The sequence below is a fragment of the Enoplosus armatus genome, chromosome 3 (genome assembly GCF_043641665.1).
Source record: "Enoplosus armatus isolate fEnoArm2 chromosome 3, fEnoArm2.hap1, whole genome shotgun sequence".
Lineage (NCBI taxonomy): Eukaryota > Metazoa > Chordata > Actinopteri > Centrarchiformes > Enoplosidae > Enoplosus > Enoplosus armatus.
In genome coordinates, this window is record NC_092182.1 from 7,344,157 (window position 1) to 7,357,043 (window position 12,887).

The window sequence follows — 12,887 nt, forward strand, 5'->3', positions numbered from 1 at the left end:
AAGGCACAATGGAAAAACACATCGCAGAGTGGCAAATGGACATTGAATCAGAAATTTAAGTATAATGATGTCGCGAGCTGCCTCAGCATTCTGCCAACCTGTCATCTCCTTCCAGACCTCACACAGAACATTTCTCTTTCTTCCCCCCTTTTTTTCCCCCTCTCTTTCTCTCCGTCTCTGTGTCTGCCTCTGTCCTCTCTTCTGTCTGTCTTGCGCTCTGTTTCTCTCTCCAGGAATCTGTCGTACAACAACTTGACTCGTCTGGATGAAGGCAGTCTGGCTGTGCTGGGGGATCTCCACGCTCTCCGTCTGGGCCACAACTCCATCAGCCACATCACCGAGGGAGCCTTCAGAGGCCTCAAGGCAGTACGCATTCTGTAAGTACACCCACCTCCCCTCCTCCAATAGCCATTACCAAGCCCCAAACGACCCCCAACAACCCACTCATTATGGTTTTGCTCCTGCTGACAGTAAGGCTAAGATGTTTAATATTGGCTTTGCCTCTGTGATATTTGATATTTAGGCTTACGTAAGCCCTTCATTTGACTTCAGAAAGCAGCAGGAGGAGTTGTTTACTTTTCAAGACAGGTTTGATCTTATTTGCATTCATGTCTATTCATGAGGAGTTTTCTTTACTTTTATGAGGTGTTCATGCAGCACTGTTGTCGTAGTTTCTGTGGCAACTCCTTGTTTTTCTTTTCTCACTTTGTCGCTTTTGTCTGGTTTTTGTTTTGGGGGTTTTGTTTTTCCTCGAACACTTGTTCCCAACAAACTTGGATCTCACTTCTATGTTGCTCAACTCCCTCGAGATCTTTCCCCGTTTTTCGAAGCCACGAATAAGGACAGAGGTTTCTTTTCCTGATTATCCACCTTTCGCACGAGAAGCCCAAACAGGCCTAAAGAAAGAAAAGGAGGGAGTGAAAGGGAGAAAGTCAGGGGATAAATCCAGGAGAAAGACTTGGGGGTCTTGGTTCCTAACCAAGGTCCTCTTGGCTGTGCCTCCTCCCGGTGAGAGAGCCAGAGAGGAGAGTCGTGCCAGAGCTCGCTAGACAAGCTCTCTCTCTCACAGCTGGGTAACAAGCCAAGGCACATAAGGCCTCTCTCTGCTGGCACACTGGGTGCGAGATAACTAGCTACAGAGGGAAATATAGGGTGTGACTGCCATATCTCAGCCCATTTCTGATGTCTTCCTTTCTTGTCTTTAATTGCTCACATTGTTTCTTTTGGCTTTTAAAGCTCACTTAATGCCCATTTCTTCCCCTCCGTTATCCTAAGTGTATTCTGTTACCCCTCAATACACACCCTATCTCTGTGTTGATTTTGCATGATCTTTTCTCTCCTTCTCTTGTATTGCTCCTGCGCTCTGTGTCTTTTGAGGCAGGCCTAATCTAATCAGTGGAGGGGAGGACAGGCATAGGCTGGGCCCTGAAAAGGAGCCGGGGGAGCTTTAATTGGTCCTGTGCTGCTGGTCGTGCTGGCATGGGGCTGGAGCCTGCATCGGAGTGTGAAAGCTCCAAACAAGCCAGCCTGCCCTCTAATTCGGCCACGGGGGTCGTTGGCTCATCGGGTGCCCCCACCCCCTTCTCCGTGCTCCGGTCTCCCTGCTCTACAGCCCCCACCACTGGCCTTGCTTTAACAAGGCAACGGCCATTCACATCCAGCCAGCCAGAAAGAGTAGGAAATTGGCAGCCCCTGTCCAGTCCAACTAAGACAACGGCCAAAAGAGACTGAAAAGAACCGGAGGGGGATAAGAGATGCTTGGAAAGCAAAGGGGGGAGGAGAAGCGGAGGGGGCTTTTGTGGAGATGGTGGAGGGTGTGGCTGACCATCAACCTCAAAGGCCTTTCTCAAGTTTGAAAGAAAGTCTTTTAATGCTTCATCTGAGTCCTCTGACTCTGTTGTTTTTCTTTTTGATAACCATGCAGAGTGGTAGCTCCTCTGCAGCTGTGGCTTCACCTACAGAGGTAGTTCCTTAGACCTTGCGAGGGTTAATGAAGTGCATTCAACAAGTGTTTGGAAACCCCCAAACGCTCTAAAAGAAGCCCTTTTTTCTTTCCTCTCTTGTCATTGAATCCATCTTGTCTTTGCCCAGCCATGGCTAAGCTCGCCTCCTAACCTCATTAGGACTCTTGGCTTTGGTTTTGGCTGCGCCATACCTGCCGCCATCGGCCGAACAGACCCAAATGTTTGGTCTCTCACAAGGCTTTGTGTTCCCGCCAATCCCTCCATGCCGTCATGAATTATACATGTGTTTCCCTGCGCTGGGTTTGCCGCGACACACCAGCGCACATGCACACTCTCCACCCCTCCAAGGAAAGAATGCGCTTGGTTGGCAGTGCAGAGCGGCAGAGGGGCTCTTAAGGCCAGGTGCAGAGGGGGGAGGGTGATGTAGGGAGGGAGTGTGGGCGAAGGGGTAACCCGTGACTTCCAGACCAGCCTTTGCCAGGGCTGTGAAACGCTTCAGCGCTGGCAAACCCTGTCTCTTTTCTCCTCCTTCCATCTTTCTTATCCCCTTTTCTCTCTTTCTCCACAGGGAGCTGGACCATAACGACATCTCGGGCACAATAGAGGACACCAACGGGGCCTTCTCTGGATTGGACAGCCTCAACAAGCTGTGAGTGTCTCCCCTAGTTTTTTCTTTTAATTCCCCCCCGCCTTTCCTTCACCATCCACCCCTCCTTTTCATCCCTCTCTGCTGTTCTTCAAAAACAGACAATCAGAGAAATGAGCTTTCTCAATTTTCTTGCATCCAAAAGTTTCCCTCCAAATCCCGACGCACCCTTCATTGCCAGCTACGCTTAGCTGGTCCAATTTGAGGCCACAGAGTTTGAGATACCTATCCCCTCAGGACCCCACACTTCACTTTGTAGGGAAGTGTTTGCACTGAGCGATGACTCTTTCTTTACTTGGCATGTTCATGAAACATTGAAGGTAATTTTTTTTGTACTTCCATCTTTCTGTGGAAGCTCAGGCCAGTTTCTCTCCAGTTCAATCTGGATTTCATTGTTTCACGATAGCTTTATGGCCAAACTGGGTTCTCCTTGCTGCTAATGGTTCAACAACGAGATACAGTGAATCATTTTTATCTGTTTTTCATGATTACTCATCGACATTTCCATCAAGGCAGCTAGTAAAAAATTAAATGTCAGAAGTTGGCGAGTTGAGAAATTGCAGCGGACGTGGAGTTTCTGGCACTGAGCGGCGATCATCAACCTGCGGGATGAAAAGATGATGTCCAGCCAAGATGGTTCCCAGTGTGAGCACTGCTGAAAGAGAAAGAACGGGAGAAAGGGCTTTTCTTCAAGCTGGCAGGGGTTTGCTCCCCAATAGGCTTATTTCTATTTCTCCTCCATGCCTCCGCTCCTCTCGTCCCTTCTTTCCCAATCCCTGTTGTTAGGAACTGAGAGAGGGTGAAATTGAGGGCTGCATTCAGTCATCAACATCAAACGCCCCCACACGCCCCGCCCTCTGACCCTGCCCCTTTTGTCATGGTGCTGGCGTAAGCGGCCTGCTGCATCTCCCAACACTGGCAAAGCGAGCCATGGGAAAAAGAGATGCAGAAAGGAGAAGGGGTGACACATCAAAGTGTCCACCACACACACTGGGTTCCTTCAAACAGCTTGTGAGTGCCACCACATGGGAGGGAAGCGGGTCTTGTAGATCTTAGCCAAGGAAAACGACGAGTAGATCTTGGATTTGATTCTGTTTTTGTTTATTCCTAATCAAATTCCTTCAAAATAAAAGTAGCCCTTTTATCGTGCCCGTGACAAGACAGCCGTTTGTTTGTGTGTACATGTGGATGAGTTTGAACACTGGGGTCTTCACATTGTGAACCAGCCAGCCGTGTCTCCTCTTCCTGTGAAGGGAAGGCTACAACGGGAGAAGAGCGGGGGGGGGGGGGGGGGGGGGGGGGGGGGGGGGGGGGGGGGTGGAAGAAGGGATTAGGACCCCATCAGAGGAACAGCAACTCACTTCTTGGCTCAAACCAGGCTTGACAGGCACAGACACACACACTGACATGGTTGCATGTATGTCCTTACAAGCTCTATAGAGGAAAAGAACCACCCCACACACACACACACACACACAGCCCTGCCCGGTCATTGCTATTAAATTCTAATAAAGATAAAAGTGGTCTTTGAAGAGCAGCGCAGAGCCCAGGTGCCCCCCCCCCCCCCCCGCCCCAACACACACTCCAACCCCATCCAATCTCCCTCACCCTTCCTCTCCAGGCTAATCTCCACACAGTTCAGATTTCCAATACCTCAATCCCCTCACTCTTATCAGATTCAGCCTTGCTAATTGTGCCTCTCTCTCCCCCTCTTGCTCTCTCTTTTCGTCTTTTCACCCCCCTCACCCCCCCCCCCCCCCTCTCTCTCTCTTCATCTATCGACACCCTTCATGTTTGGAAACGGCAGGACTCTGTTTGGAAACAAGATCAAGTCGGTGGCCAAGAAAGCCTTCTCTGGCCTGGAGACCCTGGAACACCTGTGAGTATCCCACAATGCTTGGCTGCTGCTCCTCCCAGCCAGAGAGCGAGGGAGTGAGAAAGAGAGGGTTGGGTGGTGTTGGTGGGGGTGGGGGGGGGGGGGGGGGGTATTGCCAAAAGTAGCTGGCAGAGAGCAGGCTGCTAGCAATTTAATAGCGTCTTTGTAAAAGGAGAAGACAGAGGCTTTTGCGAGCGCCCAGCTGCTTCTCTCTCGTTAGCCTAGCACAATCTCAACTTTGGCCTTTTTTTCCTGCCTCTGCGCAGGAACAAAGTTATTGAGCACATGGCGAGCTCCGCAGAAGAAATGGAATTCCTATAAGCTCTTTCACAGGCCTTTGTCAAATGAGGGCAGGGAGGGACGGAAAAGCTGGCATGTATCCTCAGACAGGCATATATTTCCACCTTGGATAGAAGTCAGATCCTTGCTAATGAAAGCTTGTGTGTGTACAGCTTTAATGTGTATACAGTTTTTGAGACAGTGTATTATCCCAACAGGAACTTGGGAGAGAATGCTATTCGTTCCATCCAGTCCGATGCCTTCAGTAAAATGAAGAACCTCAAAACCCTGTGAGTTATATTTATGCATTTACACAAATCCACACATGCAGAAACAGCCAGCAGCAGGCACACATGCCTTCAATCCCTCAGTGTTTTTGGCATCTACACACACACACACTCAGAAACGCATATTCAGTTACAGATGCAATAGATGTGATATATACCATATGTTCTCTCCTCCACAGTCTCATTCAGAGCGACAGCTTCCTGTGTGACTGCCAGCTCCACTGGCTGCCCGACTGGTTGGTGACGCGAAGTTTGCAGGCCGGGGTCAACGCCACCTGTGCCCACCCGGAGAGCCTAAAGGGCACCAGCATCTTTCAGGCTCCGTCCGACAGCTTTGTGTGTGGTGAGTTATGTGTGTGCTCGGTCTGTCGTTATGTGGGAGGTGTGTTGAGCAAGAGCCACATATATTTGTTTGTGTGCTGTTTTTGTTTAGCTCTGCATTTGCACTCAGAGGTTATTATTATATTATTTAGACACCTACTGAGAGACATTTGTGATATTTGACATTGGACCACACATGTGCTTCCTTCTTAAACTCTTTTCTCTTCATCTCCTTATCTTCCTTCCACTTCTGTCTTTCCATCGCTCTCCACCTTCAGACGACCTCCCAAAGCCCCAAATCACCGTGCAGCCAGAAACTACGGTGACGGTCCTTGGCAGCGACGTGCGTCTCACCTGCACGGCCGCGAGCAGCAGCTCCTCACCCATGACCTTTGCTTGGCGCAAAGACCAGGAGCTGCTTCGCCACGCCGAGACGGAGAACTATGCCCACGTGCGCGCTCACCACCAAGGCACAACGTCTGACACGCCGGGTGCAGGTGGAGGCGTGATGGAATACACCACTATCCTGCACCTGCGACACGTCACGTTTGCCCACGAGGGCCGCTACCAGTGCATCATCACCAACCACTTTGGCTCCACCTACTCCAGCAAGGCCCGCCTCATCGTCAACGGTAGGCTGCTTTTTAAAAGGTTAAATTGTCTACCAGATGCTCAGGAAAGGACTATCCTATCCTATAAGGATTATTGTTATGGAATCCAGGGTCATGCCAAGACAAGATAGACAGAAAAAAAACACGCGCACTCCAGTATCTCATGTTCATATGTGTGTGATTACATCATTTCCACCAAATAAAATGCCTGTTTATGTTAGACTTATCTGAGTTTCAGTTGTCCCGTTTGACAGAGGAGCGATTGAGATTAGTGGCCTCACTGAGTTCCCCCCTTTCACTTGAATAAAGTCTTCTCTCTCTGGCTTTGCCTCCATCTCTCACAGGATGGTATTCGGAACAAATTGATTTAGCTGCATGTCAGTGCTAACAGGGGCCATCTCCTCTGCGCTCCGTCACTCTGCTTCTCTGCAAATGGAGAGCATTTATCTAGAATTTGGTTCCCTGTCCAAGTCTGCATCAGTCCCCTAGCTGCTTCTTTTACCTCGTGGTGTGATGGCAATAGTTTTTTGCCTGTTGTCTTGGCGTACACATGCATGTAAAAAAAGGGGCAACATTAACAGATAGAGGTTAGAGTCGTGGGCTTGCGCCCGGAAGCTCGCTGGTCCGAATGCCAGCACCAGCTGTGAGAGTGTGGGTAGAAGGACTGAATGTGTAATGCTCTGTAATCCTGAACAACTGCTGTCAAGGTTCTTAAGCCAAAACTGCTCCAGCAGGGTTTGTGATCAGCTTGCAGGTGTGGAAGTGTAGAACTGTATCACTATGAATGAGGGAATTGCTTATAAATTAAAGGAGACAGTCGACTTCCCCTGAATACGTAAAGGTTAATGAAGTTAATGCAAGAATATGCTGATGTAAACGGTGTCTCGTCTGTCCACAGTTCTCCCGTCCTTCGTGAAGACTCCCAGGGACAGCACTATCAGGACAGGCCACACGGCGAGGCTGGAGTGTGCCGCTGAGGGCCACCCGGCACCGCAGATCGCCTGGCAGAAGGATGGTGGCACGGATTTCCCCGCCGCTCGGGAGCGCCGCATGCACGTCATGCCCGACGATGACGTGTTCTTCATCATGGACGTGAAGCCGGAGGACATGGGCGTGTACAGCTGCACTGCCAAAAACACAGCGGGCACCGTCTCCGCCAACGCCACTCTCACCGTGCTGGGTAAGAGCTGCAGTGTCTCTTGTAGTTTAGTTGAGCTAATATTGGCCCATTTTGACTTGTGTTCAGTGTGGACCAGTGTTGATCATTTTCCCACATCCCCACAAATGAGCACTTGTAAATAGCTCGGCACTCAGTTGGGAATTGGTCAGTCCGGGGGCCGCAGAATGAGAGGCTTTATATTTTTCTTTTCTCTGCAGCTGTGGCCTTGCTGCAGGTCAAGGGCCAAAGGTCACAGTTGGGGGGTCAAAGGGGGGGATGGTGGGGAAACAAGGGGGGGGACTCACAGAGGGGTATTTGTTAGGCATTCCCACCCCCCACCCTTCTCCTCTCTCTCGGTGGGAGGGACAGTCATGGCTGCTTCACTGCAGGCCTCAGTGCTCCCAGTTTATTGGCTGTTTTACACTGTTAAATCAAACAAAACGGAGCTGCTCTCCTATAACCATCTCAGGACATAGATCATCTTTGTCCTTTGTCTTTGAACTGAGCAAAGCAGTCCCTTGTTGAACAGAGCTAAAAAAAATAAAGAGTTGGGGGTTTTCCCTTGCTAACACACAATAGTTACAAGCCTTAAATGTCTCCTAAAGAGCTCAGAAGCACCACTTTCTATATTTAACTCGGTCAGACCGGTCGAGGTGGTATTTCAGTGACACATTTGCATCTTGTGAGAGACTCGTTGGGCTTCACAGCGGTTCAAGCTGAGTGCTAATCCACTCAACAATGTAAAATATTGAAGCGACCATGCCTCTCGACTGAATCTGTGATGTTTGGGTTTGAGAGAGGGAGGGAAAGAAGAGGGAGGGGGGGGTGGCTGCAGTCGAGGGGCCCCAGTCTGGAAAAGACTGGCGGGGGAGAAAAATGGGAGCCAAAGAAGAACTGGAATGGAGGAGTCAGTGTGTGGGGGAAGGCAGGCAAGTGGGATTTAGAGAAAAGAAAGAGGGGGAGGGTAGTGGGGGGGGTTGTGATAGAGATGGAGAAAGTATTGATAGAAGAGAGAGGGGCGACTGAAGTGGGTTAAGTGAGATCTCTTAATCTCTGTATGTCCCACTGTGAGGGGAAGTACACAGTCTGAGAGGGGAGGCCTACCTTAACACACACACACACACACACACACACACACACTCACATTCACTTCAATGTGCTCCATTCAGCAGAATGAGAAGTTGCCGTGGAAACACTGTTCTGAAGAGGTTTCTGTCCCGACAGAGATCTTTTTGGTGTGCTGCAATTAAAATGTGTGACTTTGTCAGCATCACAGATGTGACCTCGGGTGTTTAAATATGATGGTCAGATGATGATGATGACGATGATGATGAGATAAACTGGCTGGAAATCAAACTTGGAGCATCACACTGCTGACTCAGCAGTCTGTGAGCAACACTGAGAACAAACTGAGCTGAAGCAGAAACCTGAGAACAGAAACCCAACAGTAGAATAATAGAAAGCAATGACCTCAGGAGTCCTGGAGAAGCTTTTTATGACAAACTCATCACTCCTCTCCTCCACAGAAACGCCCCACCTGGCCCAGGACCTGGAGGACCGCAGCGTGGTGGTCGGGGACACGGTGGCCCTGCAGTGCAAGGCCCTGGGCAGCCCGCCGCCCCGCATCACCTGGCTGCGCAACGACCAGCCTCTGCGCCCCTCCGACCGACACCACTTCACCCCAGGGAACCAGCTGCTGGTCATCGGCTCGGCGTCGCTGGAGGACGCCGGCCGCTACACCTGCCTCATGTCCAACACCCTGGGCACGGAGCGCGCTCACAGCCAGCTGGTGGTGACCGGGCGCCGCAGCCCCTGCGCGCCACACCCGGGGCCTAGCACGGTCACCATAGGGATCATAGTCATCGCCGTGGTGACCAGTATCGTGGTGACATCGCTGGTGTGGGTATGCATCATCTACCAGACGAGGAAGAAGAGCGAGGAGTGCAGTGTCACCAACACAGGTGAGCTTGGATCCATTCTGTCTTATTGTTGTGGGTAAAAATGGAAAGTTGGGTACTTTTAGGAAATCTAGGAGGATCTATCTAAGAAAAACCTAAAACCACGCAGGGCTTCAACTAACAATGCCAGTTGTTTTTAGATTAATTGTTTATGAAATGTTGAAAACTAGTGAAAAAGGTCCATCACAAGTTCAAAATCCAAAGATAATGAATTGAAAATTATAGAAGATACAAAATAATCAAATCTTCTTGATAAGCTGGAACCAGCAAATATTTCCCGTTTTTGCTTGATTAAACAAATGAAACGATTAATTATTGTTCAAATTTGTTGCCTTTTCTGTCATTTGAGTAGAGCTGCAACCTCTCATTATTTTCATTATCTATTAATCTGTCTTTTTTTTTTTCTCGATTCATCAATGAATCGTTCATAAAATGTCCGAAAATAGTAAAAGAAAATGTCCATCACAATTTCCAAAAGCCCAAGTTGACATTCAATTGGCTGGTTTTGTCCAAAATCCCTAAACATTCAGTTTAATGTCATAGAAGGAAAATCAGAGCATGTTTTTCTTAAAAAAAAAAAAAAATCCACATCCCTGGTGGTAATGTCTTGTGTCCGGCTCTTTGGTCTCCCCCAGATGAGACGATAGTTCCTCCAGACGTACCCAGCTACCTCTCCTCCCAGGGCACTCTGTCCGAGCGGCAGGATGTTTGCATCCGTGTGGAGGCCGGCGGTGGACCTCAGCCCAACGGACACGTCGTGGACACCGCAGGTACCCGACACTTCCGTCTCTGCTCGGCCTCCCCGGCTGTTTCACCCACTTCACATGAGCAAAGTTTGTGTGTTGCGTAACAGTGAAAGGAGCGCCGCTGTTTGTGGAGGCCTGCTCGGCTTCAGAAATAATTACAGCAGACACCCTAACCACAGTGTTGACATACAGCTGTTGATTTTCTGCCTCCAAATCATTTATTTTCTCCCTCCCTGCCTGCAGGTTTCGACGGCACAGTAGTGTGCACGGACTGTATGGAGAACGGCAGCAGCTACTCCAAAGACCCTGACTACCTGACGCACGGGTTTGGCCCCGCTGGAGGCATGGAGTACCAGCAGCACTCTGCCCCCCCACCCTACTCTCACTATCATCCAGCGGAGCAGCATGATGCGGGGCCGCACTCAAACCCGCTCTGCAACGGGACACCCAACGGGATCCGAAAGGACACGCAAGGGTCCACATTTCCAAAAAACCACAATACGTTACAACTGAACCAACATGATAGAAAAGGTAAGGTCATTGTAGAGTGTGGTGAGTTTTGTAAGTACTTTGAATGCTTAAATCACAGTTTGTGGCCCTCAGGACCGTCACTACAACTGCTAATAAATTCTAACAGCCTCATCCCGTAGACGAAAACACTTTTTAAAGCCCCAAACTGTCCCTGTTTTTCTAGGAATATCATTTATATCAGGTGATGCCATGAGAAACTACCAGCAATTTAGGAACCCCTGTCGAGGCAAATTCTTTTGAATGTGTTTGTTGATGGAATGGCTCCTAGCAGCATTAGACAGCGTATCATAGTTGCACGCCCAGAGCCCCTCAGGATATCTCAGTGAAGAAGCACTGACTTCTCACTGCTGTTGCACGCCTGGGCCTGTTCTGGGATCCAGCTTCTTTAGCCTCCAAATACCAATTCTCACCTCCACATGTCAACGCAGCCCTGTGTATACATTCCACCACCCCTGTATCCTAAAGCTGAATGCATATTTGTGTACATGCATGTCACGTCACTGACTCTGCCCGTGTCTCTCCTTCAGCGAGCAGAGCGGGACAAACGGCGGCGTGCTCTCCGTCACCGGAGGACTCCTTCCACAAGCCGGTGAAGCTGGCCGGCGTGACGAGCCGCGGAGGCCTCGACAGTGACTGTGAGCCTGAGCTCAGGCAGACTCTGCTGTCAAACGGACACACCCTCAGAGCCTCTCAGAATGAGAGCGCCCCCCTAAGGAGAGCCAGCGACTAGCAGGCCTTCCATCCAGCCCAAAAAAAACATGGACTCACTGTAGCTGAGTGGACTTTTTATTATTTTTTTGCACTGGGAAATAAACTGCTACCTCATATCGAGGCGATAGATCCCTGAGCCTCCTGGATCTGGACTGAAAGGGAGCACCAGGAAGAGGGAAAATGCAGGGGGCATCCGGAGTTTGAAGGTGGAGCTTTTGTGGGTGGCGTCCCATCTGAGCGTATCAGCTGTACATAGTTAAAAACCTTCCTCTGGGAGGTGACCAATAAAAAAATTCTAGCTCCAAAAAATGTGACTTGCATTTGAAGCATGTAAATGTAGGGAATCTTGTACAGTATGTGTATGTGCGGGGGGGGGAAGAGAAATATACCTTTGGACATTTGACTGTACATAAGAGTTTTCTTATATTATATATTATATAACTTTTACAAAAAGAGTATTTGAATTTATGTGCATGACAAAGAAAGGAGTGATGGTATTTTTATTTTTCTTCAAAAAAAAAACAGCCCTTTTCAGCTTCTACCAACATTCAGCTGCGGTGCCTTATTGCATGATCAAAGAAAACTCAACTTGTAATAGCATATATCGAGAGACTTTTTTTGTGAGAGATACCGGTGCACTCTTTATAGCAAACAAAAAAACAAACACTTGATTGCACTTGAATGTTTTTTTTCCTTTGACAAACGCTGCCAACCACGGCCTTACAGAAACACAAGTCGCGTTCGTTGTTATCGTATGAAGGAAGAGCTTTGATGTCAATTTATTTTGGTACGTCAGATGGTTCAAGCTGGGGTGTTTTGTGGGCGCTCAGTTAAAGCACTTTTTATATTTACTTCATAAACAAGCAGATTGTGTGTACACGATATCGGCCAATAGGAATGCAGGAGACATTCCACTTTATTACCATTACGGCTCTTCCACCTGTTTCACAATACTACAAGTTACTGCAAAGCTGCTTTGATCTAGTTGGGAAAAAAATATTCTTCTCTGTGCTCTGATTAGTTTCTTTATTTGTCAAAGAAAGTGACTTTGGCACAAGTCAAACGTAGGCTAACGGCTGTTTTGTTAGCTGTGATCTCTCAGACGCCTGTCATGCGCTCTTGGTCACATTCATAATGAAATCTTACAGCTAAGTGCACATTTTAATTGGCCGAATGCGTAATTGTACCATTCTTATGCTCTGAATTTCAGAAAGATGGAGAATCAGGGAGAAAGATGTCATATTGTGTCAATGTGTTACTGCTGTAATGTGCCTCAACATCCACCGTTGTGCATTCACAGGCAAACGGCCAGTATTCTGCCTCTGTCTCGACAATAACTCTCTCACCGTCACTACAGTTGGAATAATGTTTTGCGTTTTGAGGTGACTAAAGGCGCAGGTTCGTGCTGTGAACTGTTGGGAAGCTTGTGAAATGTGCTCTAACCACACATGGAGGTTTAATGCAGTCAGGACTGTCAGAAATCAGTCAGAGCAGTTACATTGTCTAATGTATGCATGCGTTTCGCCAGCGCGCCCCTTGTCTGAACTGTGCTCTGTTACCAGTGGCCTTATCGAGGTAAGCCGGAGGACACGCTCCTCTGGTTACACCTGATAGCGCCGATCAGAGATGATTTTACCAGCAAGACCCATCAAGAGATCTCTGTTGGGGAAAACCAATCCCAGTGTAGCAGGTGAAAGGGACGAGAGGGAACGAGGCGCAGTTCATGTTCTGAGTAATTTATTGAAACAAACTGTCCGAGACCGTCGTACCAATGTCGAAGCTGAAACAGTGAAGTGTC

The 12,887-nt window shown here is 48.8% G+C and overlaps 1 protein-coding gene across 1 annotated transcript in view; it reads left to right on the forward strand.

Moving 5' to 3' along the window:
* The window catches only part of lrig1 (leucine-rich repeats and immunoglobulin-like domains 1), a 33,573-nt gene extending 22,096 nt beyond the window's left edge, over positions 1–11,477 (forward strand). Inside the window, exons 8-18 of the mRNA XM_070902428.1 lie at positions 234–377; positions 2,533–2,613; positions 4,418–4,489; positions 4,984–5,055; positions 5,232–5,395; positions 5,652–6,005; positions 6,883–7,164; positions 8,670–9,104; positions 9,737–9,871; positions 10,091–10,378; positions 10,906–11,477. Of these exons, the coding sequence (XP_070758529.1) occupies positions 234–377; positions 2,533–2,613; positions 4,418–4,489; positions 4,984–5,055; positions 5,232–5,395; positions 5,652–6,005; positions 6,883–7,164; positions 8,670–9,104; positions 9,737–9,871; positions 10,091–10,378; positions 10,906–11,108 (2,230 nt within the window). The 3' untranslated portion in view covers positions 11,109–11,477. The remainder of the gene's footprint in view (positions 1–233; positions 378–2,532; positions 2,614–4,417; positions 4,490–4,983; positions 5,056–5,231; positions 5,396–5,651; positions 6,006–6,882; positions 7,165–8,669; positions 9,105–9,736; positions 9,872–10,090; positions 10,379–10,905) is intronic.
* Positions 11,478–12,887: the final 1,410 nt, after the last annotated feature.